Raw genomic sequence first — 27569 nt, 5'->3', positions numbered from 1 at the left:
TCCTTTTAGTCTGCTTTTTTTATTTGTAAACAGCTTGGTGATTCATCGACATTTTGGCCAGTATCATTCCAATTATGAATATGTTGTCGCGATAAATCAGTGAAAGAGCTTCAACTATAGTTTATTAGTGGTTGAATTTTATAATGCAAGATATACGACGGCCGTAAAACCCTTACCTTGACAATAGTTACCGGGCAGTTTGGTTGAACGAGAAACGCGTTGCTCGAAAAACCACGCCATAGCCGAAAAATTTACGACTGAAAATACTAAGTAATCGCGTGTCTAAAATCCACCGACGATTATTCCCACAAATTCTCGTTTATCATTAATATCTGAATCGCACAGGTATATCATTGACAACTATATTATACACAAGTATAACAATAATAAAAAAATCCTTCCTATTCTATCAACACGATTGAATGGTTCCCCCAGCGATTCTGAATAAGTGCTGAGAAATTTCTCAAGGTCCCACAGTTATATTTGAAGTGATAAAAAAATGAGGAATAATCTTTGGTACATCCCGAAGAGGCTAATAAGCGTCTGTCCGTTCTCGCTATAAATAATATCGTACAGCTTACGTGGAGGCATAAAATTTTCGGCTGACGCTCGAGAAAAATATGTCGCACGCGCGGCGTTGCTATCGGTATCTGGTCGGTAAATAACGAGACGGTGCTTCTCGCAATTTGTAACGCAACGCTTAATAAATAATGTCGTTGACTGGAGCTCGGTTTGTAAACGGCGAGGACACGCACGCCAAGATTAGCCAGAGAAGCACAGCATAATAATCCATGCATGGTGGGGGTACCAGTAAGATGCTGGAGAGATGCTGCAAGATTCTTATCGACTATAAAAAAAGGGGTCTCCTATAAAGGAGGGAACAATAAATTATCAATAAAAATAATTAGTTGACGCGTGGCGCAGTCTCGCCATTACCGATCGTTCCTTTTTTATCAGATTTCGCAGCGTACTTTAATGGATAATAAATTGCGTATCGAAATAGGATAATTTAAGGAATGACGTATGGAATGGTAGTTATTGCGGGGAAGAACGGACGGAAAGTTGGAAGGAGGGTAAACGCGAGAGACGTTCGGTTGCATCTCGTGGCGCGCGCCGTTGTCCTACAGGATGCGCGCCCCCCCCCCCTCTCCCTCTCCCTCTCCCACCCTCCACTACCTCGTGTAAAATCCCTCTCGGTGAGACCCATGGGAGGCTCGACCACCTGCCGGCTTCCCCCTCCCCACCCTATCTCACCTCTTTCCTTTCCTGGGACTTCCATGAGGCCCCCGGGGACTTACACCCCCCCCCCCTCTCCCCTTTTTCTCCCTCTCAGCGCACAATCTCGCTTCTTGCATTCTCGCCTTATTCCCCCCCCCCCTCCCCACCCAAGCAATCCACGTGATTATATAGCGGAAACTGCATCTCGCCACTCCGCGAGTCATTCCCCCCTTTATTTTCATTCCTTCTCTATAATGGCATTTCCCGCAGTAGTGCTATCGCTTTTAAAATCCTCGCGTTGTCCCTCCGTGTATAATACTTCATATTCCTCCAGCAAAGCTCTCCCACTCGACTCGCTGCGACTCGACATTTTTCCGACAGGGTAATTTTAAGTCACGCGTGCGTGAGGGATTTTTTGTTTGTTTTTTTTTTCATTCATTCTTAGAGTCACCGATAGCCCTCACGGAGGAGATAATCGTGGTGGTCGAATGATTGTTTGAAGTGTGGAGTGGGAGAGAAAGAAAGGAGAGGGGGAGGTGGCTGGACCCTCCTAGTGGTCGAGGACCCCCACCAGGTTGACCCCGTGCACCCGACGCAGTAAATTGCCTGTGGAAAAATGCTAGCCCCGTAAATTACACAGTTTTCTTACGTAGAAAGCATCGCTCTTGGGCCTCAAAGGTCAGTGTGGAATAATGACGACGTTTGCCACGATGACGATCCATCCTGGTTAAACCCCTTATCGTGCAGCCTATATTACACTTTCGAACGCTGGACTCTATTCCTTCTCAATCAAACTTAATTACGCCACGTTACAAACTTTCTCCACTCTTTCAAATTATACAACGATCATCAAATAGATTATTTTGCACTGTAAATCATTAAACTCCGTATAGAGCGATGCGTCTAGAATTATCTAGAGTTTTTTTCTCGCCGGTTTTGATTCAACCTTTGTTCTCCTCCATTTCACAATATGTAAATCCGGAGGCGAAAAAAGCGGCCAGGCCAGCGAATGATTGGCGTATGCAAATCTTTTAATGACGGATCAGGCTAAGCGCCGCATGACGTCATGCCGAGTTCAAGTATCAAAATGATTTTGATAAATTCGTAAGACGCACTTCTCCCTTTTCCGTGGAGCAAGATGGAACCGGTGCTTCATCTATCAATATTACAGCAACCGTGGGAAAAGTCAGGCAATAAAGATTATCGTTTTATATACAAACGAAACTCCAGACCGAATCGATCCGACGGGTTACGTCAAAACGGAGAATCAATCATATTTAATCAATCGAATTCATGAGAATCAATCAGTCGATGAAACATTTAGTCGAGAATTTTCCTGGAGCGCACTTAAGTATATACGCTGCAGTAATGAACAACGATGCTGATGGCTGGATGAATTTGTGGAGAACCGCACCATCCTGCATGTAGAACAATCGATGAAACGTCCTAATAAGATCGAGATAAATGGATTAGAATCAATGACGATCAAGATCGGATGAGCTTCGAATGTGATTTGGGAAAATTTCGGGGGGTATATATATACGGCCGGCTTCCTCGAGGAATGATTTGCATTTGAATAATCCGAGGAGAAAAACCCCATCGTCCCGAGTCATCGTTGGCTAATAGACGTCTGATTGCGGTTGCCGGAGAGTTTTGACTCGTCAGTACAAATATTTATCTTCATCCCCTGGCTCATTCACCCGGCATGCACGTTACGTTGAGTCGATATGGACCTTACAGACGCATTAATCTTGATCGAGCGAGCATCCACGTGCAAGCAACTCCTTGCACCAACCGACTAAACACAATATTAAATATCATTGGAATCTCTGAAAATCGTCGAGCGAACCAATCGTCGTGAATTTCCTAAATGAGAGGAAAGAAGAGAGACGATATGGGAACGATGTACAATAAAATAAAATGTAAATGGTGAAAGGGTAATTCCGATCGGTCGAGGATAATATTTGCGAGGAGATAAATGACGATGCGAGGAATAAAAAGGTGATCGGTGGAAAAATTCATGGATAAAGCCAGCTGGTGTCAGCGGATCAGATTTCATCGTTCTCGACGTTAATGGCGGATCCGAGAGTACCCTCAGAAATATTGCACAATTACAATTTTATATAAAGTCAGGCGCAATCGCCGAGGCTCTTAAATTCAACCAAGGAAATTATCGATCGGTAGATATTCGTGCATGGCTAAGTCTTATTTTAGTATCGTCTGTGTGTAACGTAGGTATATTAAACATAGCTCGGATATATCCAGCACCTTTGTAAATAAATTCTCGCATCGTGGAGAGGATATCTCATCTAAATATTTCGAACGTGCGCGCGCGCAAGAAGGAGGAAGAGGAGAAGTCGAAGGTTTGCGCGAGTGTGTTTGTGTCGGGGGGCAGACGAATAATCCTGTTCGTGTATATCGGGGAGTCTCCTCTGATCGTGTTGGTGGCGAGTCGGCCGTGCACTGTGAAAATGTTGCCTCGCAGCATGCGGAACATTATCGGGCTCCCGCACGGCGAATATGCTTATAGATATCGTGCGAAGGGTTTTATTTTTTCAAGGAGCGGAATAATCGAGCTCGCAGCCGAGGAATATTCAGTGGATGTTCCGCGGTAGCCAGCGTGTCCGGGTCAACCGGCTGGCGCATACAACTAAGATGCACGTCGATGCACATGTATGCACCGCCAACTCCATCGGCATCTTACAACAGGATGTACGAGCAACAATTATAGAAGCAGAAGCGTCGAACGATCCAACAGGAATATAACCTATGTCGGAGCCCGTTTAAATTTTTCTACTTGGATCGATTATGTATTTTATTCATTATCATTTATTTGATAGAAACTGACTTGAAACGAGGCTTGATATTTTTATCATGGAATCGAAAGGGAATATAATATTCGAGTGGAATAAAATCTGTCGGATGTAACAAATTGTCAGGCGAGTTACACACCTGGCCGTGGAATTCATATATACATATATATCTTATTTATTATTGTTTATTTGTGACAGAAAGCAACCGAAACGAGACCTAATTTTTGGACCATGGTGAAGGAAAAGAGAATAGTGTTCGAGCGGAATAAAACATTGATGATGCAGGTCCTGTCAGATATAACAAATTGTGACTGGAGTTGCACCGGGCCGCGGCACCCTGCGTGATTAATCGGAACGTCCAACAGACATTGGCGCTTGCGATTTTTTCGCCACGAATTATTTGCATGTCAGAGCGGATTGATGTGTGGCTGCGATTCGCGGAGAATCAAAGGAGCCCACGGGCCCACAGTCGAGATGCACCGTTCGGCGTTCGCCTCGCTCTGCCTCAAAGGGACCATCTGAATACTGCATGCAGGAGTCCCTCCCAGACTCATCTCTCCCGGCCCCGAGGAACCTGGACGTGAGGATTTTACTTTCAAATGTCACGTCGTCGTCGTCGTCGTGGACGCTACGCGCAAACCGAGTTCGACTCTCCCCCCCCCCCTCCCCTCCCCCTACTAAAGCCTCTTCTTTCGAGCATCACTCCTGGATGAAATGCGAATTTTCGCGATGCCGACGTACCGATAAACCTGAGATTCCCATAGGACAGGAAATCGTTCGTCAATCGCTGCGAAACACCCCCTCCTTGACGATACTTAAATATTCATTCGAGGTTCTTATCAGGATTTCAATTTTAAAAATCGACGAACGTATTAGCTACCCGTGGATGCTGAAAGTGGAAGATAAATATGAAGAAGAAGGACCGGAAGACAATGAGCGCTTGCGAAAAAAAAAGTTTCCGACCAGTGATCGATCACGAAAATTATTCCATACATCTTAAATTACGTTCATTTCATCAGTACTTTATTTATTTTTTGATAATCTCTCCACTCTTCCCTCCTTAGGTTATACCCTTCAACCAAAAATATTGAAACGGCAGATGTGGCTTCTCCCTATATAAAATATTTTGTCCCGTACATTGTCGTCCTTCGATTTTCTCCCCGTTCATCTATATAAAGTTAAGATTATCCGCTACAAAAATCATGAAGATGCCTTCTGCTGCATCTGAAAACGCCACGCGAACTTGATTAGAATACCTGATATTTTTTTTCATACAATCTCGATATATTCTCGAGTATTCCAAATCAATGTGGAATTTGAACTCGGAGATAATTATTATTATTTACATAGAGCTTTTCTGTCTCGCGTCAACAACAAAGCTCTATAGCGGATCCCAGCTTGACGCATGTAGATATATTATATATGGACGTCATGGTTAGGTTAGTAGATCGTATAAGGTATAGTAGCTAGCCTTGTGCGTCGCCGAAAGCACATAAAATCCGGTTTACAATGGCGGTGTGGTGGTTGCGTTGTTGCCCACGTGTGTGACTGCCGCTGAGATGAATGAAACTCTTTGACGAACGTTATACTTTGGCTTCCTGTTCTCAACTATCGTCGTCACGCTGCCAATTACCATCTTTGCTGTCCACGCTAGACACGTCTAAGCGCAGTTTACGCTCCGAGAGAAGTTTTCCTTCGGAACTACCGTACCGAGCACGTAAAACCTCTAAAGGGACAGTTGAAAAAACACGATTCTTTATATATATATATATATATAACGTACGATTGTAAGAAACGCTCGAAAAGGCTGATTTTTTCTTTTGCTCGTCGAATTTGCCTCCGCTGTGAATTGGATATCTTTTATTCATTCTTGCCGAGAGAGCGCGGCGAGGACGAAACATTGACCGTTCGCGTCAGCCTCTTTTACGCAAGGCTGACTCTACTCGCACAATTCGTATATCCTTCCACGAGTCCAAGTTGCAGGCGCGCGGCCATATTGCATTTCCGCTTCGTAAAATCCTGCCAGCTTTCCTACTACTCACCCAAGGATACACCCTATCACTTTTTCCTGTCTGCGATCTGCTAATGCACGCCATTAAAGACGCGTTTCTCTTTCTCCTTATATAATATGTGGTCTATATGTACATACATGTATATATCTATGTATATATATTCCTGCCTCTTTGAAATTATTGGCATCGAGCGCGACGCAAACACAAAGGAAAGGAAGCGTTTGGTCAGCCTCGTTAAATCCAACGGCAAAGTGATTGGCACATATCAATATTATTATATTCATCGGAGGTATATCGTTAAGATGCGATAAAATTGTCGATAATCGCGAGAAAATTGCGTCTGACATTGCAGGCCAGACACGATTTCACCGAAAACGAGGTGGAACGCAACTGTGAATTCGCGTGGCGATTACCGTTTACAACCATGTATAACTTGGATGATTGAATTAAAGGAAGAATATTAATTGGTCGATTTCGTATATAAGTCTATCGGGCGGAAAAATGAGAGGAAAAGCTTTTGGATGTGTCTCGTCCCTTTTTACGACGCGGATAGTCGAAGGAATTAGGAATAAAAATGTCGGAAACTCGAGTACAATGTGTTTAAGCAGGCAGTGGCGTGTGCATGTGTGCGTGTGTCGAAATTTTTGTGAGTTTTCAGGGAAATCGGATAGGCTTGATCGGTTGGATGGGGTAAGGCCGTGCACAAAGGCTTATTGTATCGTCGATTTATAAGGATCCACCAGGACTCGCCATTGTGCGAAAATTGAGGCAGCAGGACTCGCGGAGGCGTAAAGGATAAGAAAATCGCTTCAAAGATATAAAGATCTTTGATTTTTTGCCCCAGTTCTTAACAAAAACCACTTTTCCAGACGCGCAACTGCATGCCTTTTGCATTTTCCTTCGTAGTCTCAATTTAATACGATTCTCCGTCAAATGCTGTATATACGATATATCGAATTTTTTGTTTTATCAAAATACACGAATTCGGTCAATATTTGGATCGACCGCGAGATCGAATGACGATCAATATTTTCAAACAATTGACGGAACACAACCCTATCGATTCGCAGGAAATCCCTATTGGACCCACATCGCACGAGAAAAGGATTCACACGTATGGTGGACTATAGAAAATCAGTGGAATATATATATATATATATAGGATTTCAGAGACTGAGAAAACCTTGAAAGAGGGGAAAAAGGGATGGAGGTTTTCAAGGGTTGCGTTTCTAGATCGAGGGAAAAAATATCAATGGACCTAGTCCATTCCATCGATCGTGATCCAGTTTTTCTCCTTTTTACGTTGGCCTTGCGCGGTTACGTGAATTTCTCACGCTATCCAAGAGAAAAAAATCTTTTTCGAGGAATAAAATACAAAGAGTCCTAGCCGCGTATCTTCGCATCCAGCGCGTTCTTTCCCGGAGAGACGTGGAGAATCACTTACCTCTTGCACGAGTACACTATATATATATATATATATGTATAGTATATTACGCTAATTGATACGAGCCTGCGGTTAGTAGAAAACGGGGGGGGGGGATGTAAAAAATGGTTCCCCCTCTCGGTCCAAGTTTACGAAACTAATTACTCGTGGCGAGAGACGGGACTGGCGTTAATTCAGTCAGGACGGTTGTCCGTATCTAGGGAGTCCCGAGAGAGATCCTGATCCTGCAACTGATAAAATTCAAGCTCGTAAGATTTGCAGGGTAAAACAGTGCGAGCAAAAAGTATCAGCAGCGAGGCGCGTTTCAAAGTGAACGTATAAAGTCACGAAATGCCAGGCTGGAATTCTTTTTTATCCCTATAGCTATCATTCCGCGAAACTCCCATAAAAATTAATCCGATCGTTAAGGACCGCCGTTACTGTCGAAATATATACGACCCCAGTCCGGGATTCCTTCTGCCTAATAATAATAGCCTGCCATTGTTCGCGAAATAGTAATGGTACCTAACAATATAAACGAGCGATTTTAAAACATTATACTATATGTATAAAGTATACATGTATGTGTATATAGACAAAGGAAAAGAAGCAGCTTTAGCACGGTTCTATCATTTGTCACTGGTCCAAGCGCAAATCATGTCAAATTATTCCGTTTGGAATTGAAACTATATAAGAGAACTTCGAAGCGTCAATATAACTGCGCAGCCTGAGCAATATTCGTTGTGGAAATATTATAATAATACGTGGACGTGCCGACCGATCTTCGAGGGGACACAGCTTTTCATAATTATTGTAGCGGAGAAGGGAAAAATTAATCTTGACCACACCTTTAGTCGAGTATATACCTTAATATTGAGCAGAAAAAGACAAAAGAGGAATTTTTGTAATACGCTTCATTTATCGTTACTGTACCCACCACCTGCAAACCATATAAATTTACCATCTGAAATTAAAACCAAAGGGATTTTTTTTGTTGGTTCAACAGCAGCAACGTCAATATAGCAGAGCGCAGCTCGAACGCAATTTTCGTTGTAGGAATATGATAATCGGTGGACGCGCGATGTCTGGTCCCCGAAGACATAAAATCCGGAACGGCTTCTTGGCTGTCCCTCTCAGACCATAAACTACCCTCGTGCGACGAATTTGTAACATTTTATTGACGGCAGAGAATCGCGACAGTTCCCATTGACTTTGAAAGTCTTTAATGGGCCAACTTTGTGCTCTCTCAAGGGGTTATCCAGCTTGCATTCATTCGTCGAGATTTATATCCGGCGTCCATATATGTGAAAGACGCCAGTGCAGGTAGGACCATTTTACCATTTTATGATCGGTTCTGTTACAAAGTTTACTATTTATGCCGAGCCTCGCGCTCACCGGCACAATGGGCCAACGATGAAAATGGCATCCATACAAAAATGGACCAAAGTGCCTACTATGCTCATCCGTTCCCTACAACTTTTAACGACGCGACGGCTCTTTCGCATAAAGAAACGCAAAACTCCTTGTCTGCCCTTCTTTATTCGCACAGACTCCGCTCGTATTAATATTAACCTCGAGCATCTCTCGGCAAGATCGGAGCAATTCTATCCAACATCCAATTATTATATTCTTTAATTATATCGAACGAGTACCGCGATTTTCTCAATATAAAAACAAGCGTGAGATTTGGCGCGTTAAACCCCATAATTATACACGAGGACGGGAATTGATTAGTGTAACTTATAAGCGGGATCCGATAATCCACCAGGATTGGAAAGGAGCAAAGGCGCGCGCTACTCGCAAACCAGCGAGGAAAAAATTAATTTTATCTCAGATAAGCCAGTCCCCATTATAATTATGAACGCGCTGGATAATTTCAGCTACGAGAAGTGTTAAAAACGTTATAAAATGGGCGTCTTCTCTCCGCACCGAATTCAAGATGCATCAGTAAAATTATCCTTTCACCCCAGATATTGGACCCTCGTATCTTGTTGCACAGCTACGAACAGTTCGAATTAGACGTAATGTTTTCTTTAGTGCATTCTGTTTCTAGACTCTGCAATTCGTGGCAGCACTGTACAGACGGAACATGCGATGCCTCCTATCGAACCTTCTGTGAACCATCGTAAAACGAATTTCTCTTTGTGGATAAATATGATAATGTGTCGACAACGTGTCTTTTAGAAACTGACAGTGCCAAAATTCTGAAATAAAGATGGAGAAGAAAGTGGAGCAAATTATACATAAAGACAACTCACAGATTTATGACATATTAACTGCTGTTTTTCTAATAATAATAACGTTAGGTAATTATTTATCAATATTTTTAGGTTAGGATTATATTCATTTATACATTTTGCATTTGATTTTATTAAAATCTTCAATTGTTTCTTACAAAGATTATAATTTATGCGCATAAATTATAAAACAAAGTAATTTATATTAAATTTATATCATAATATCGACAGTAGTTGTGGAATAATATGAAAAGTGATATTAAGAAAGAAACAAATATAGCATTATGATTGTATACATAGTAGCAAAATAGATACATTATGGGATAATCCGTATTCCATAAAAGTATAATTTATATTTTTACATATTTGAATAATAAAATATCCCAACATTCTACCATAGTTCTATTTGCCATATGGCGAAGAAGGAAGGCTGTGGGACAGAGTATACTTCTGACTGGCTTATGTGATGCTGGCAAAACACTGATTTACGCACGTCTGCAGTCTTCTAAATTTGTTAAGACTCATACATCTGTCAAAGAAAATATAGGAGATATTATCATTAACAAAGTAATGATATGATTAAGTAATATAAGCTACATTTCAATTCTAAAATTAAACAAATGTTTCTTCTACAGCATGTATTAAAAATTGTTGATATTCCTGGACATGAACGTTTACGCTATACATTTTTCAATCAATATAAGCTGTCTCTGAAAGGTTTGGTGTATGTAATAGATTCTGTGACTATTCAGAAAGATATTAGGGATGTTGCAGAGTATGTAAATTTTGTATTTCTATTCTTTAAAGTACCAATAACTAATTTGTAATGATTTTTTACTATCGTGCGTTACAGGTATCTGTATAATTTATTATCTGACCCAGCCTTACAGAAAAATATTCCTGTGTTGATACTTTGCAATAAGCAAGATCAGGCAATGGCTAAAGGATGCTCAGTAATTAAAACGCTATTGGAGAAAGAAATTAATTTATTGAGGTTGACCAAGACCAATCAATTGAATGCAACTGATGATTCATCTGCCTCATCTTTTCTTGGTAAACTCGGAAAAGATTTTGAATTTTCTCACATTGCTTCTAATGTTGAGTTAGCAGAAAGTTATGGGTTTAATAAAGATGCCGATAATCCAGCTGATATCAAAGAATTAAATGCTTGGTTACAGAAGATAGGTTAGGCGAAAAAGATTTGTTAATTTAAATATTTCCATACACAGTCATCTAAAAAATCAGCGAAATTCATCATGTTTACATGTACATCCTCTTTTCATAAAATAAAGTCTTTAATTTTTCAAATGGAAATAAAAAAACTTTGTCAAGTGCAATGGAATTAATTATTATTGTATACCAAAGTTAATAATGGTCATGTATATTTTTTATGTTTTTAATTATTGTTTTTAGAACATATGACAACCTTCATGTTGTGTCAGATTTTTAACAAATTACTTAAAAAGTATAAATATATTTAATATACTGTGTATCATACAGAACTAACCCATTTTAGCGTCCGGTTATAGCGGTAGATTAAAATTTTCCAATTTTCTACGTTAATTCGCAGCTCTTACTAGTTATTGCGACAAGTAGTGCATAATTCGGATCAATATTTCCTCAACAAACAGTCAACATTGAAGTATGTGATACTCTATATATTTGATATCAACATTAAGTTTTGTAAGTAGGCTTTTATCTTGAAAAAAATTACATTAGTAGTTCTAGACTACTCTACACTATCTCTGATAATGAAAATTATCTCGACTTTTTAATAATTTATTTCATTAACATTTCACGTCACACGTCACTTCTTATCTACTTTGGTTATCTTCGGAACTACGCCAAACAGTGGTATGGATGCCGCAGAGTACAGTATGACTAAAACAATAACAAACGTAAAATAAGTCGTAATCAACACAAGTATTGACCCAAAAGCAACAATAAAAGTCAGGAATTCTGCGGTATAATTAACTTTAAAGAAGTATAGAACAACAAAAAGGTAAGCAAGAATATTCAAAATGGTGGAGTTGACAGGAAAAGTCACGAGTTGCAAAAAATATTACTTGTTACTTACTCAATGCCCGTGAGAATTAACAGATATTTATACTATAATTTACAGTAACTTTACATAATATCAGTATACTCTATTATAAAATGAATTTAAATAACGGAACTAATTGAGTACGACGAGATATAGCAGGCGCCTGTCCACCAACGCCGTGCGAGGTGACTATCGATTAATCGATAGTCATGATCTATTTCTAAAATTTATGGAGCATATTAATATTGTTCCCGCCGTTCCCGAGTTGACTCACTAGTCACTAGTCACTCTTCATCCAGCCGCGATCCAGCCATCGTGGTGTAGGCCGTAGGGCTCCGTTCTTTAAAGCTCGCGTACCGACTACCGCCGTCTCAGTGTATGCTCAGCGGATTTTATGTAGATGTAATAAAGGGATGGGCATCCATTCCAGTTGAGTTCTAAAGATTTTTATCCCTATTCATTCTGGCAAGTAGGAATACCTCCAGAGAATTAGCTCCCAAGAAAATATCGTACACTATATTGTATCTGATTAAACGAAGTGTTCTGACAGAGCGTACAATGTCTAGCATGAAACCAGACAATATTGGCAATGTAGATATAACAGGTAACCAATAATATTGATCTACGAAAATATCTGAATAATTACACAAATATGAATCAGGTTAATTAATTTGATTTGACTTTCAGGAATGAGAATAAAATACAAGGATAAAAATGAAACCTTTACCGAAGATAATTTGGTTAGTAAAGAGCCAATTGGTCAATTCAAAGCATGGTTTGAAGAAGCCTGTAAAACTCCTCAAATTTTAGAGCCAAATGCCGTATTTCTAGGAACGGCGACAAAGTACATATTTTTACTCATTCACCACGATCGTAGTTGAATTCGATTACTAAATTCTTTTAATCTATTAATTATTAGAACCGGTCTTCCATCGGTGCGCCCAGTCTTGCTCAAATCATTTGGAATAGAGGGATTTGTATTTTATACAAATTATGAAAGCAGAAAAAGCTACGAATTGGTAATTATTTTATTACTTGAGATTACCAAAGAATAAAAATAATTGTAAACTTTTGTTTAGGCCGAGAATCCTAATGCGGCACTCACCTTTTATTGGGAATATCTGAAACGTGCTGTAAATGTTTTTCTATAATACATATATATATATAGCTTTATTAATAAATTCAATTTTTTTGTTAATCTAGATTCGTATAGAAGGTACCGTGGAAAAAACTTCTGCGGACGATTCCGAGAGCTATTTTCAAAGTAGACCTTTTTCCAATCGAATAGGTTCCATGGCCAGTAAACAAAGTACTGTTATAGCTAGCAGGCAGACTCTCATTGTTAAGGAAAGAGAATTGCTAGCAGAGTTTAATGAAGAAAACGTAAAACGACCCGATTGGTGGTAATTATTCCTTTTCAATTCATATATCGTACTATTCAAGATAAGCAAATCAAAAATTATAATTGTTTATCAGGGGTGGATACCGCGTTATTCCCAAATCTGTTGAATTTTGGCAAGGTCAAAGCGATCGTCTCCACGACAGAATCCGATTCAGAAAATCAAAACCAGAGGATATTATTGACAATATTCTGATACATCAAGGCGATGATGGATGGATTTACGAGCGATTATCACCTTAATTCTTAACGTTTTATTAATAAAACATATTATCAAATTCTGATTAATCTTAGGATTTCTCTTAGTAAACCTGCAAAATATAAATTTTATAAATGATTATAAAAAGAACTTATCAAAAGCATTAAAGCTTTTAACCTTACCTTCTTCACATTTCCAAACAACATCAGTTTTAAAGATACCATCTTTTTTTGCCAAATTTTCAAATTGTCTCATACATCCTCCCACTCCAAAGTAGTAAATTTTACCAGCAATATATGCAACACCTCCCTTTTTCAAATTCTCTTTAAAAACATTATACAGCTTTTGATGGTTATCAGGATTATAAATTGTTTCACTAGTAAAAATAATGTCGTACTTTCTTCCAGAATTATTTGAGTACAATTGACTAAAAGCCTCCCAGTCTCCAGAATAAAATTTACATCTTTCTTTAACAACATCATCTTTAACATTTAATAGGATATTTGGAACTGTGAATGATTCTATAACTTCAATGTTCTGTAAAATTAACTATAATAAGAAATAAAATAAAATTATAATCAGATTTTTATCTTTACAGTACCTACATAATCTTGAAAATGAACCTCAGCTTGTTTAAGAAGTGCTAAGATCCCTATTATACCAGCACCACACCCTAGGTCTAGCACCAACTTGTTCTCTAAGGGAACACATTGTTCCATTATATATTTTCCTAGATCATAGCTACATTCCCATATTTTCAGGCCACCTTAATTTTTTTTCATCATAAAGAAATCATGTAAAATAAAACAATAGGCTAGAAATACAGATACCTTCATACTTTGCTGGAACAAGATCAGAGTGCTGAGATTCTGCCTCAATTATGCCATAACAATTCTTAAGTTTTAAAGTCTCTAAAAGTTCTTTAGATGATACATAGTTTAACGTTATTCCTGGAAACTCTGTACATACTGAGTAATTATTTATCACATGGCTTCTCTTAATTAATGCGGAGGAAACATCAATTTCCAAAGCAGGTAACCAATTTAATTTGCTTTTTGAATTTCCAGTCTTCTCTAAAATAATATTTATAGATTGATAATATTTTAATATTTGTTTATCAACTTCACATAATTTTGATATCATAACCCTACATCAAACTGTTTTGAATCACTAAAAAACATCTACTTTTATACCTTCTTCATCTTTACTGTCTGAAAAATTGAATTTGAACATTTTTCTAACTAATAGTTCAATACACATGAGAGCATATTATAAAAATATAATATATTTGTTTACTTTGAATATAACCTTTCAGAATACAAATCCTGTTTACAGCTTTTGAAACTACTCTACATATATAGTCGTGTTCCGTTATGAACTGTAAGCATATGTACACTGGAAATCTACAGTTTATGTGACGTTAAATATAGATTTTTAGAACTGACAGTTAAAAACGGAACACGGTCTCTATCGAAACATAAGTTTCGCCAACTTAAAAATAATTAAATTTCACATCTCCCCTGCGCTTGCTTAGTGCGCTTTGGTGCGCTTTAGCTTCATAAAGAACAGAAGATAGTAATAAATTAAAATGTATAAAATGCTCAAGCAATGTAATATATAAGTTTTGTTTTAAATTATTTATTATTATATGACAAATATAATTGTTGTAGTACAGAGAAATATGATAAACTCTACACACACATTCAAATTTGAAAAAAGTGAAGTAGATACTTTTTGTACGTTAAATTAAGTTAAACGAATCACATATCGGTTTAAAGGAAGGACCAATTGGAATATAGTACATTGAAAAGATAAAGCTTCTCGATTGGCTAAAATTATATTTCTATTTTTTGTTAGGCTAATCAACTGGTTTTGAAAAATATCGAATTCGCACTCTCCTCCAATCAACCAATCCGTTGCAGTCTTATTGAAATCCATTGAAATCCAACTCTCTCCTTTCTTCTGTCGCACTGTTGCTTATCGAGTCGAGTGGATGCGAGTGTTGGCCTGTTGGGTTGGTCGGTTCAGCTTGGTTCAGCTCAGTTTTATTGTCAGCCATTCTATCGAAAGTGCCCTGCCGTTGCAGTGCCGTTGTTGGTTTAACTGGTCTAGATTTAAAAGCGCTGGCCGCAACGCTAAGCGAAATAATTTGTTATTTATTTAAATAAAATATCATTCTCTACCTAAACAAGAGAATCAAAGTTTCGCAAAAATCAACAAAACTCAAAATAGTTGTCTGACTTTCTCCAACAATTCTGCATGTAAGTTTTATTTTGTGATTCAGCAGCTGCTATGTGCTAAGAACTGTTTGGAAATTAATTCGTTTTTTATGCAAACTATTAATTAAGTCTCAATTGGTGATAGATTTGGGTAAAATATATTGGGATATTTGTGACCTGTATGTATCTACTGACATTTTCAATTTGTTGTTTATTATATTTGAAATAGAAAACGGTTTTTTTTTCAATTTTAAATGGACTTACCAAGTGTTCCGAAATTTTTTGTTAAGTTCTATTAATTTTTTCTTCATTATTAGTTGAAAAAAATTTTTCCGGGTTTAATTAAATTTTTGTTGATTTTTATACAGCAAAATGCCGGCACCTGAAACCACTCGCACAAACCGCATATCAAAATTCAAATTTACTCACAAACATGAGGTACGTATTCTTTTGTAATGTTGTAATTATTTTACTTAAAATGATTTCTCAATTAATTAATTTCTTCTGTCCTTCAATGTTTATCACCTTTCCACACTTCATATCTTATGGGCTTCAATATCTTTACCCTACTAACAATCAAGATGTATGATTTAATCCCTAATATTAGTCATTTAGATTGACATATCTCCTCTTTCTTTGTATAAAAAGCTTATATTATATTTAAATATTTTATCTTAATATACACGCACACAGTGGAAGTAAGTAATAGTAACACCTGGCCAATCCATGTGGTAAAATTGGCAATGTTTATATTTTATATAGGAAGCACGTAGAATGCGGCATGAAATGGCTGTTGAATTGAGAAAAGCAAAAAGAGATGATCAGCTATTAAAAAGACGTAATATATCAGTAGCTGATGAACCACAGGGTCCAGCAGGGCATATCATTTCTTCACCCTCATCCACTATGACAGTAGAAGAGATCATTCGAGGAATGACATCATCGGATGAAACTCTTCAATTACAAGCAACACAGGCATGTAGGAAGATGTTAAGTCGTGAAAAAAATCCACCTATAGAAAACATGATTCAAAGGGGAATTGTACCATATTGTGTTGAATTCTTGGACTACTCACATAAGTAGGGCTTATTAATCTGAATTTATATATTTTTATATATATATATATATAATAACTGTCAATACATTTTTTTGTTAATTCATAGTCCAGCGCTACAATTTGAAGCTGCTTGGGCTTTAACCAATGTTGCTTCAGGAACGTCAGAGCAAACAAAAGTTGTCATTGAGCATAATGCTCTACCAAAGCTAATTAACCTTTTAAAATCTTCATCTCCCAATGTAGCAGAACAAGCTGTATGGGCTCTTGGAAACATTGCTGGAGATGGGCCAGACACAAGGGACCTGGTACTTCAATTTGATGCCATGCCACTTTTACTGGACTTGATAAAGCCAGACACATCAGTAAGTGTCATAAATCACATTTAGGTAACCTTTAGACTTCCAGCATTTTTTCATAAAAATAATGGTTCTTTTTTCTCAAAGATTTGCCAATATAAATAACATATGTAGTTAATACATTATGGGGTTTACTGCAAAGCCACTGTAGTGACTTTACCAGCAGCTTTCAGGTTAAAAGCAAAACCTAATAAATAAATTTACAGGTACAATTCGCCAGAAACATCGTGTGGACGTTATCCAATTTATGTCGCAACAAAAATCCGCCACCACCATTTGATGCTGTAAAGATTGCTCTTCCTGTTCTTAACCGACTATTAAGTAATTCCGATAAAGATATCTTAGGTAAAAGAAAGTTAACTACAACATAGTAGTAACATGTTTGTTGTAATACTTAAATGTAATTTTTTTGTTATAGCTGATTCCTGTTGGGCCCTCTCTTATCTAACAGATGGTCCAAATGAAAAGATCCAAGCAGTAGTTGACTCTGGTGTAGTGTCGAAACTGGTTCAATTACTTGCAGAATCAGAAGTGAACGTCCTCACACCAGCATTACGTGCGGTTGGAAATATTGTAACTGGAAGTGACAGTCAGACAGATGCTATTATAAATGCAGGTGGATTAGAGCACTTGGGTGCTTTACTGAAACACCATCGTTATAATATTACCAAAGAAGCTGCCTGGACTATCAGCAATATCACTGCTGGTAATACTGATCAAATTCAAAAAGTTATAAACGCCGGTTTAATACCGCCTCTGATAAATATCCTTCAAAGTGTAAGTATATGCAAAGAAAAATATGTTAATCCAAACTCTTATGTACGCTGTATTATATTGATTTGCAGGGAGATTTCAAGACCCAAAAAGAGGCCGCGTGGGCAATTACAAATTTAACATCGGGTGGATCGGTGCAACAGCTCGCGATGCTTGTGCAAATGGGAGTATTGACGCCTTTCTGTAATTTACTCGAAGCTAAGGAATGGAAAACCATTAATGTCGTTATGGACGGATTGAGCAACATCCTTAGTGCGGCTGAAAAGATGGACGAGCTTGAGAGAGTTGCCATTATGATAGAGGAAGTTGGTGGTCTTGATAAACTGGAATCTTTACAACATCACGAGAATGAACAGGTTTATCAGAAAGCAATGTCAATGATCGATAATTACTTCTCAGATGGGGTAAGAAATCTTTAAATGTTTCAATAATTACAGTTGATAAAGACGTTTTATAACAAACTCTACTTCCAGAATGGTGAGGATGAAGCTTTGGCTCCGCAAGCTACTAACCGTCAGTTACAATTTGATGTAACTAATAATTCTCAAAAAGATTTTAATTTTTAAGAGATATTTTCTTTTTTCTGGTAACAAATAAACTAAGTTTTATTGAAATATGTAGGAAAACTTGTAGTTTAAGTATTGCAAATTCTTATTTGCTATTTATATCTCTTCTTATTGTGCGTACGTCAATTGGAAATTTTTGATTTATTCTAATAATTGATTGTATTTTAAAAAATGTTTTTTAACCCTTATTACATTTAAATATGGATTCCAGTTGAAACGTAGTTTGGCAACCAGTATTGTATTACTTTTATGATATGCAACATTTTGATTAAATTTTACACTTATAAAAATAATAAAATAGCACAATTCCTCTCTGTTTATGATATTATCAATATGTTGACACAATATTTTTCTATAAAGTTAAAGAAATGTGTTTGCTTTCATTCGTATAAGTTCTTTGTGTACTTTATAATAATAAACACGTAGAAAAAATATGTTATAATTTCAGTATTTTGTTGATTGATATTTATTATAATTACGATACATCAGATAGATGGCGTAAGATTAAGCTCAATGATAATAAATCTTACGAATAACTTTTTGTACTGTATTGTATATCACTTTAAAAATGCCAAAAATAACAATTCATCACGAATAATGATCGCTTGTTTCAATTAAGCAGCAAAGCTATTTAGTCAAAAGACTTGTCGTTAATTGTTACATCTATAATATCATTAAGAATCTTGCTTCTCTTTATCGACCGGGAATAAAATCACTCTGGTCATTGACTAGAAAATAGTAGACAAAAGCAGCTTTCTTTCTATCAAATGTAGCTTGCGATCTTTGATTTCGGTCGCTTCTACTTCTAGGTGGATCTCGCAGGAAAATAGAACCGAACAAAGTAGCTGTATTGGATGAAAATTAAATCATTAAAATGTTTTTTTTTTAAATAAAGTACGAGACATATGTCTTTTATGTTTTAGAACTGAGCATATATATTATATTTTTGTAACACGTGAGATGAAAATATAGCTTTCCGTGCCCGTTTTACAGGATCAAAGCAAATTGTTTTCACCCCGCCGAGATATGCATGAAAAACTGAACTTCTCATTTATTATGCAAAGCACAATGTTGACCGCAAGAACAAATAAATTACTGATGAAGTATAAAGGCTGAATGTACTCGGTTATCAATGTAGCTGAGTGCATTTAAACTTTGCACTTCATCGACATTTAGTGTTCAATTTCTTCCCTTGATTAACAATGTAATATTCGATTATCAAACTTATGCTACGATTAAACCAAATTGTTGGCTTTAAGCTCAGCTCTGAAACTTAACATTCATACCTCGTATTTATAAGATATGGATCTTAGTTACCGAGAGTTTTTGCATCGAGACCATTGTCCTGAGAATGATTTAATAATTCCTGCAAAAAAATGCAAATATAAAGAAATACTGCTCTTCTTGTTTCCGGAAGCTGCATCACTAACTACAAAAGAAAAAATATATAAATGAATTGACTAGGCAGAAATTTGCCGCAACAGTTATTTTGAACTTACTTGTTTGCATTGTAAGTAATTCGTTGCTGCTGCTAAACATACATTGTGTAAATTATATGGAATTAAGGGTTCTGCAGTCGATTCTAAGAGTAACAAAAGGGCTTCCGCTACAGAATGTACTCCACCCGCTATATAATTTTCTTAATTAAGGATTTTTGATCATTACATTTGAGATAAATGTAGATAATGAGAATAAAAAAATATGTTCATTAAGGATACGCATTGGGTCCTGGCTCCAACTATCTAGCCAATCCCTAATCGCTAAAATCTCACTATGAAGACCTGGTTTCTCAAAGAGGCCAGTAGTTTTTAGACCATGGAGATAAAGCTTATCTACTAATAGCCATATCTCCTTTGGAATAGAATAAGGCTCTGAGGATGGATTTTTATTGTGTTCCTGTAAAATTAAACAATTGTGTTGGTGATTCTTATAAATTTAGATTAATATTGCTCACTAATTCAACGAGTCGTCCAATTGGAACTTCACGAATCGGAACTCTAATATGTATTAAAGCTTCCATGGAAAATCCGAAACAACTTCTTTCATAACTACCTAAAAAAATATTTGTTAAAAAAATCAGAAGTAAGGATCATAAAAAGATGATATGAATAAAATAATAACCTACCTGTGACAGTAATAAAAATATCCTTTCCTCCTTCGAGGTGTAATACCAAAATATCATAAAGTTTGTCATCTCCTGAATTTATCTTACATGCAGATTTCTTATCAACACAAATTTCTAATTTAATATCGCATTTTTCACCTGAAACAACATTAATAATTGTAATGAAAATAGTTTCAATTTTAATTTTTTAGCGTTTACCTGGTTTAATAAAGCCTGTATAAGGCTCGATATGTAGCCAGTCTTTGCAGTAACTTGCTTCCCCTAATTTTTTTATAAATTCAAATTGCACAGGCACCTGGAATGATTAAAGCATACGTATTATCTATATAATTTAATTATTATATTTAATATGTTAACTTACTTGTCCAGTGTTTGCAATAATAAGTTCTTTGCTCCTAGGTTCCAAGAATTTAAGCGTATCGAAAATTATCTCCGTTGTATCTACCATAACTTGAGGCAAAAATTCGTTTTCTAGTTTGTCTAATTTTTTCATTACTTCTTCATGAATTTTCCGATATTTCACTGAGTCAATAATTCTAATTTGAGAATCAAAGATCGCGCTAACCGGTTTATGATCGGATATTTTTAATTGGGGATGACTTTTATAACTAACGGACGATATGGAATCGCCTTTCCATAGCACACGATCGCACCAAGCTGGAGCCCTACTTTTCTCACTAAAAATTAAAATAGTGTAGAAGTAAACAATTACATATTTTGTGATGAAAGTACCTTGAATCCCAGTTATCAGTTCCTGGATCATATTTATAAGTAGGTTTAAATTTAATTTCTGCTTCATGAAATCCTTGAAGGACCTTCCCAAGCTGCTTTTGTTGCACCAGTTGATCCAAAGTCAGAACTGGTCCATAATCTTCGGAAAGGATATAGTGTTTAGCTACCGTGGCATCCATTTCTGTGATTCGATAATTTAAGTCTCCCAGCCAGTATATTTGACTGTAAGAAATAAGAGTTAAAAAATATTATACTACACAAAAATTATCTTAAGTAACTTACTCGTGATCCTTAAAACCTTTTGGAGGTACATATTTTGAAAATGAAAGCCTTGCGCAAATATCTGCATAATCTTGATTTCTGCGCTCATAGTCTTCACAATGAGCCGCCAAATGGGCATTAACAAAGCACATCGATGTATTATGAACACAGCAGCTTACAGCTACTCCTCCCTTGTTTCCCTAAAAAAAATATTATTATTTATAGCAATAACACAGTTATCACAACTGAAAAGAAACATCTTCTTTACCATCTTTCCCATGATTCCAGTTCCTACAGTGTCAGTGGAAACATTTTTAATAAATGGCATATGTTCTTCTTTTGCATAAACTATTAACATCATTCCAACAAGTCTGACAATGGCCACTTGAGAAAATATTGCACCTTGATGCAAAGATTTTGCAACAACTTGCCTTAAAATAGAATTATTATTAAATAAAGTTTGATAAATATTAAATTGAATTTGTCTATATACCTCCATTCTTCTTCTCTTGGAATATCAGCGAAGAAAAATGCTTCTTTGCTCAAATCTAATTCTTGAAAACCTATGGCATAAATGTCTGGTGCATCTGGTTCATTGCTCAGCCATTCTTCAAGTGTTATTCCATTCGGAGGCTGGCCATTAACATTCCAAGTACCAATAAAAATTCTGAAGGAAAAAATTTCTATTTTAAATAAAAAATTCTAAACCACTTTTATCATTTAAATGTTTACCGGAATGTTTTCGTGTATGTATAATCATCCTCTTTGCATGCCATGTGATATCTAACCACTGAATCTCTAGCAGCAACAGGGGATTTACCAGAAGCAATATTTCTTCTTGGTACAACTAAATCTGGACTTTCAAGATCCACTAGCTAAAGCAAGTTATTGGTAAATTAAAATAGGTTAAGATTCAAAAGAGTTTTTAGATTTGAGAAAACTCACTGGATCAACATTAGACATATCTTCACTATTTAAACTACGAGTGCTACCAGTTAATTTCTGTATCCATATATATTCAGCAGCTGGACTTTTGGCCTTTTGGTATACTATTATAATAATAATAATAATGTAGATATAATAATTTTTAGTATTAATTTGTATATTTAAACCAATTACCTTCTATAGCTCTAAATATTTCTGAAACTAATGTACTTGTTCCTACTCCAGGTTTCATCTCAAAAACTAAGCGCAATTTTCTCGATGTCACATTCAAGTAAACATCTGTACCTTCCTGAACTTTCCCATCTGTTCCTGTTAATAAATCAATTAGCAAGTGGTAATTAAAAATAGAATAAAAATTGTTTAAATTGCAAATTATTACCTATATCACATTTAAAATCTTGATCAATTGGTAAAATCCTTTCTATAGTAAGATCACTATACACTTGAGGTGGAGTTCGAGAAGTTAATAAAACAACTAAAGCATTTGTTGACCCCTTGTTTACCAAGGCTATTAAGCGCTGAGCCCTCACCCAACCTTGCATCAAAGATGCTTCCATTGTCTTTTAATTTAATAAGGAGCATCAATAGCAAAAATCCTATACACACTACATAATTTAAAAGCTAAGTTACTTTTATTAACAGATAAATTGATAAAAGGATACAATTATCACTGTTTCCCCTGTTGTAAACTTTGATTGAACAATTGATAATTGATCTGACGACATTGTTTGAGTTTCTTTAAATTTTTTATGAACTTCTATGAAAGGTCCTTTCCAATATTGAAATTATTATTTCTACTTATTTCCTAGATCTACAATTTGTGTAAAACATGATCCTTTTATTCTTAATCTTGCAAAAATAGATCATGTTCTCTACATATTCCAACTACATGTCAACAATCAAGCTCTGTAGAAAGTAGAAAATGCTTAATTTAATAAAGATACAGACCCACAAATGGTCGTCTAAATTAAAAAATGGACGAGTGAGTGAGTAACTGTTAGTAAAGTGACGACCATTCCATTGATCTATTTATACTATATGTATAACCGGTATAACGTAAGTGGGAGGACTTACCATAGGAGTAAATTAGTATCTTTATATCCTTTATATATACATAGGCGACATCTTACATTTTCATAGCGAACATTTTCAAAGATCAAACCTTACTATTATCAAAAGCAAATAAAGAAGATATTGGTAAATTTGAGAAAATATATTTCGTATAAATACTACATAAACTTTATAAGCATATACATATATATAAACTATAACTGCAAATTTTGTACACAAACAAAGAGAACATTTTTATTAAAATAAATTAATTTTTATATACTATTCGATACTTTGTATGTGTTATTGGAATACACGATCGAAGTATTGGCAACTGACAAGTTTGCGATGAAGATCCCGTTTCCTCAGAATATTCTGCTTCGAAACTTTTACGCGTAATCGTCCTTCTATTCGATGAAGTCTTTTTTTTTGACACTAATTTTGAGTTACTATTTGAACAATTTGCAGCAGCAACTGCTGTTTTATATTTTATATGATTTGATTTTTTATCCTTACGTCTCAGAGACAATTTTCTTTCCCCATTTAATATTCCGTTAATATCAACGTCGGACGATTCGGAAGAAAGGCGCTGTTTAATAATTCTGTAAGATATTTTATCACATTTCCCTTTTGATCTTGTATCTGTATTGTTGAAGTCAAAAATTTTCAAATCTTGTGTATTAATTTTGTGATTGGGAGAAAACATTTTACTCCTTTTATTTTTGAAAAATTTTCTTTCTCCACTTTTTATTCTAGCTAATGTCTCCATCCCTGAATTGGAGTTGTTGACAATTAAAACTTTCTGTTGTTCATGATTCTGTAATAATGAATTGCTCATCATGTGATCGGAAATTTTTGAAGAATTACGAAAACGACGAGTCTTATACTTGGTTGCTTTACTTTCCGTTGTCGTTTCCCTCAAATTAGTATTTCTTTTTTTAGGTATATAAAAAAATGATTCTTCTTTACTATTAGACGAGACAATAATGGGATTCAAGCGCCTTCTTTTTTGCATGTGATTAAAATAATCAGATTCATCAACATGATCCGTATTAATGAATCTTTGTGTATTTTTCATTTCAATAAAGTTGTCCTTCTCACATTCAGAATCTACGACATTTGGAACTTCCTGTTGTTCATGATCCTGTGATAATGAATTGCTCATTATGTGATCGGAAATTTTGGAAGAAATGCGATATCGAAGACTCGAATACTTTGTTGCTTTTTTTTTCATTATTGTTTCCCTTGAACTAGTATTTATTTCTTTACGTGTATCAAAAAATGATTCTTCTTCACTATCAGACGAGATAGCAATGCAATTCAAGCTTCTTCTTTTTTGCAGTTGATTAAAATAATCAGATTCAACAGCATGATCCGTATTGATGGATCTTTGTGTATTTTTTATTTCAATAGAGTTGTCATTCTCACATTTAGAATCTACAACATTTGGAACTTTCTGTTGTTCATGATCCTGTGATAATGAATTGCTCATTATGTGATCGGAAATTTTGAAAGAATGGCGGGATTGATGACTCGAATTCTTTGTTGCTTTTTTTTCCGGTATTATTTCCCTTGAACTAGTATTTATTTCTTTACATGTATCAAAAAATGATTCTTCTTCACTGTCAGACGAAATTTCAACGAAATTCGAGCAATTTTCTTTTTGCACCGGGATAAAATAATCAGATTCATCATTATGATTCGTATTCATGGATCTTTGTGTATATTTAATTTCAATAGAGCTCTCTTTCTCACATGTAGAATCTACGACATTTGGAACTTTCTGTTGTTCATGATCCCGTGATAATGAATTGCTCATTATGTGATCGGAAATTTTGGAAGAATTGCGAGATTGATGACTCGAATTCTTTGTTGCTTTTTTTTCCAGTATTGTTTCCACTGAACTAGTATTTATTTCTTTACGTGTATCAAAAAATGATTCTTCTTCACTGTCAGACGAGATTTCAATGAAATTCAAGCATTTTTCTTGTTGCACCGGGATAAAATAATCAGATTCATCATTATGATTCGTATTGATGGATCTTTGTGTATATTTAATTTCAATAGAGCTTTTTTTCTCACATTTAGAATCTGCGACATTTGGAACTTTCTGTCGTTCATGATCCCGTGATAATGAATTGCTCATTATGTGATCAGAAATTTTTGAAGAATTGCGAGATTGAGGACTCGGATCCTTTGTTGCTTTTTTTTCCGGTATTGTTTCCACTGAACTAGTATTTATTTCTTTAGGTGTATAAAAAAATAATTCTTCTTCACTATCAGACGAGATAGCAATGCGATTCAAGCGCCTTCTTTTTTGCATGAGATTAAAATAATCAGATTCATCAGCATGATCCGTATTAATGGATCTTTGTGTATTTTTCATTTCAATAGAGTTGTCCTTCTCAGATTCAGAATCTGCGACATTTAAAGCTTTGTGTAGTTTATAATTCTTCAGTGATTTATTGCGCTTTGTTTGATCGGAAATTTTGAAAGAATTGTGAGATTGACGTCTCGAATTCTTTGTTGGTTTTGTTTTCGACATTTTCACCTTAAAACTGGTGCGGATTCTCTCAGGCTCTTCAAGACACGACTCTTCTTTCGCTGAATCCGTATGCAAAAATTCGTCGAATATCAAGAATTTTTTATTTTTTATATCAGAGTCATGAGAATCATTATTGGGATTTATATCGTTCGATCCTTGACGCATCATACATCCGGATTTTGATGCACTATTTGAGTTGTCCTTATTGAAGTATTCCTTGATTTCTTTATTTTGCATATATTCATCCCAAAGAATGTCTGCCATTGTTAGCAAATGCCGCCTATTTTTTTTTCCATGGTAAAATTGTTTTGGGTTGTACTGACCTACAGAAATTTTACAAAATTATAGAGAAGAAATTTAAAACATTAAAGACAAGCGTATCATCAGTGAAGTTCTTAAAACGTTCTAGCGTTTATTTGGACTAAATTTAAAACGTTGGAACGGTTTTAGAACCTCTTGGACAGTATGTATGCTATGTGGGGAATTTAAGCGAACAATTCTTGCAGATCGGTAATTAGAACAATGTACAGTTGAGAATAAGCGTGCTATACATACTAAAAGGTTGCAATTCTTGCGAAACCCATTGAACTTCGTCCTCTGTTTCGTTAGTAGAGACGACTGGGATGGCATGGATCGTCTTCAGGATCTCCGGGCTTTCGTTAGTAGAGACGACCGGGAGAGCGTGGACGGTCTTCAGGAGCTCCGGTTTTTCGAAATAATCTTCTTGTTCATCGTCAAATAGTCTTCGATCCCTTAGTAGCGGTGATAATTGTTTCAAATACCTTCTTGTTCCGGTAGCATCATGACGAGTCGTTTCCGGAGATATTGCGGTTTTGTTATAAATTATCTGTGACTTGATGGGAGAGTACGACTGAAATGAAGATAATGGTGATGATAATGAAGATGGAGTCCTATGATTTTTTATTTTCCCTTTCGTCAGTTCCTTTAATCCAGCTTGAAGAGGCCATTTCTTCTTCTCCTTTTTTAAAAATTTTTTTTTAGGGAAATTTTTATCCTTTAACTTTTTAAGTTTTCGTGGCCTCTCGCTTTTCGAAAATAACTTTGGACTAAGTGAAATTACATCATTGCTCTCCCCTTGCTCTATAGAAGAAATCGTTAAATTCGGTAAACGATATTTCTTAATACTTTTAATCGGCGTACTGCATTTCGTATTTTTCACCGTTTTCTTAAACATATTTATGCCCAAATGCGGCAACAGCTTTCATCTACAGCGAAAAGGAAACTGAGAAAGATCTAAATTAAAATAAAATCAATCGTTCTTCAACATTTAAATTGTCCAAGCATCGGAGAACTCTTGTACAGGTAAATATCGCACTTGTCACACAAATGTCAAATAATGAAATAAAAACAATTTACGACATTACAATTTCATGTTTGTAAATATTAACAAGGTTAGATTCGATAATAATAGGTGTTTTAGAGCAATTGAATTGAAACGTCTTCGTCGATTTAAATATTGATTGGTGACATTGAGAAGATGATGATTGGTCGATAGAAAATGTAAAATCCCTAAAATGGTTGGATTAAACGCAAGAAATGACAAGAAAGAGATATATTACACTGCTAAGGATCC

At 35.9% G+C, this 27569-nt stretch overlaps 5 protein-coding genes and 1 long non-coding RNA gene across 9 annotated transcripts; 3 read left to right on the top strand and 3 right to left on the bottom strand.

Moving 5' to 3' along the window:
* Positions 1-9619: 9619 nt before the first annotated feature.
* On the top strand, positions 9620-11040 carry SrpRbeta (signal recognition particle receptor beta). The gene is made up of 4 exons (XM_066727372.1): positions 9620-9772; positions 10104-10270; positions 10339-10478; positions 10557-11040. The coding sequence occupies exons 1-4, from the start codon at positions 9682-9684 to the stop codon at positions 10891-10893; spliced, it is 735 nt and encodes a 244-aa protein (XP_066583469.1). The 5' UTR covers positions 9620-9681; the 3' UTR covers positions 10894-11040.
* Positions 10094-11922, bottom strand: LOC136773594 (uncharacterized). 2 transcript variants are annotated; one of them, XR_010822650.1, is made up of 3 exons: positions 11781-11922; positions 11211-11584; positions 10094-10232 (listed from the first exon to the last, which is right to left on the bottom strand). It is a non-coding gene; the product is annotated as an uncharacterized lncRNA (long non-coding RNA). The 2 variants fall into 2 exon arrangements; XR_010822651.1 differs by lacking the exon at positions 10094-10232 and adding an exon at positions 10801-10936.
* Positions 11923-12218: 296 nt separating this feature from the next.
* On the top strand, positions 12219-13389 carry LOC136773593 (pyridoxine/pyridoxamine 5'-phosphate oxidase-like). Its single transcript, XM_066727373.1, has 6 exons — positions 12219-12351; positions 12435-12591; positions 12667-12766; positions 12827-12880; positions 12951-13150; positions 13224-13389. The coding sequence occupies exons 1-6, from the start codon at positions 12306-12308 to the stop codon at positions 13387-13389; spliced, it is 723 nt and encodes a 240-aa protein (XP_066583470.1). The 5' UTR covers positions 12219-12305.
* LOC136773590 (histidine protein methyltransferase 1 homolog) lies at positions 13329-14676 on the bottom strand. Of its 3 annotated transcripts, XM_066727370.1 has the most exons (5): positions 14539-14676; positions 14176-14418; positions 13951-14111; positions 13528-13882; positions 13329-13457 (listed from the first exon to the last, which is right to left on the bottom strand). In XM_066727370.1, exons 1-5 carry the CDS (start codon positions 14603-14605, stop codon positions 13420-13422), a joined length of 864 nt encoding a protein of 287 aa, XP_066583467.1. In that variant the 5' UTR covers positions 14606-14676; the 3' UTR covers positions 13329-13419. The 3 variants fall into 3 exon arrangements, with proteins under 3 accessions (XP_066583467.1, XP_066583466.1, XP_066583468.1); XM_066727369.1 differs by lacking the exon at positions 13329-13457 and having other exon boundaries at positions 13484-13882; XM_066727371.1 differs by lacking the exon at positions 13329-13457 and having other exon boundaries at positions 13484-13882; positions 13951-14042.
* A 634-nt stretch (positions 14677-15310) lies between these two features.
* Positions 15311-18562, top strand: Pen (Pendulin). Its single transcript, XM_066727040.1, has 8 exons — positions 15311-15606; positions 15933-16002; positions 16327-16643; positions 16728-16983; positions 17184-17322; positions 17396-17754; positions 17823-18155; positions 18225-18562. Exons 2-8 carry the CDS (start codon positions 15937-15939, stop codon positions 18315-18317), a joined length of 1563 nt encoding a protein of 520 aa, XP_066583137.1. The 5' UTR covers positions 15311-15606; positions 15933-15936; the 3' UTR covers positions 18318-18562.
* A 204-nt stretch (positions 18563-18766) lies between these two features.
* Positions 18767-27480, bottom strand: Ocrl (Oculocerebrorenal syndrome of Lowe). The gene is made up of 20 exons (XM_066727748.1): positions 26531-27480; positions 23714-26298; positions 23196-23265; positions 23043-23095; positions 22760-22940; positions 22555-22689; positions 22381-22484; positions 22168-22310; positions 21929-22102; positions 21704-21866; positions 21457-21635; positions 21175-21396; positions 20804-21119; positions 20641-20737; positions 20443-20580; positions 20272-20369; positions 20036-20213; positions 19817-19944; positions 19635-19746; positions 18767-19162 (listed from the first exon to the last, which is right to left on the bottom strand). Exons 1-20 carry the CDS (start codon positions 27168-27170, stop codon positions 19011-19013), a joined length of 5868 nt encoding a protein of 1955 aa, XP_066583845.1. The 5' UTR covers positions 27171-27480; the 3' UTR covers positions 18767-19010.
* Between the last annotated feature and the right edge of the window lie 89 nt (positions 27481-27569).

The sequence above is a fragment of the Prorops nasuta genome, unplaced genomic scaffold, assembly GCF_024137725.1.
Source record: "Prorops nasuta isolate Cenicafe-Biocafe unplaced genomic scaffold, Cenicafe_Pnas_1.2 PNAS00005, whole genome shotgun sequence".
NCBI lineage: Eukaryota > Metazoa > Arthropoda > Insecta > Hymenoptera > Bethylidae > Prorops > Prorops nasuta.
Note: the sequence above shows the minus strand (reverse complement) of the source record. Positions and strands in the feature narration are given on the sequence as shown.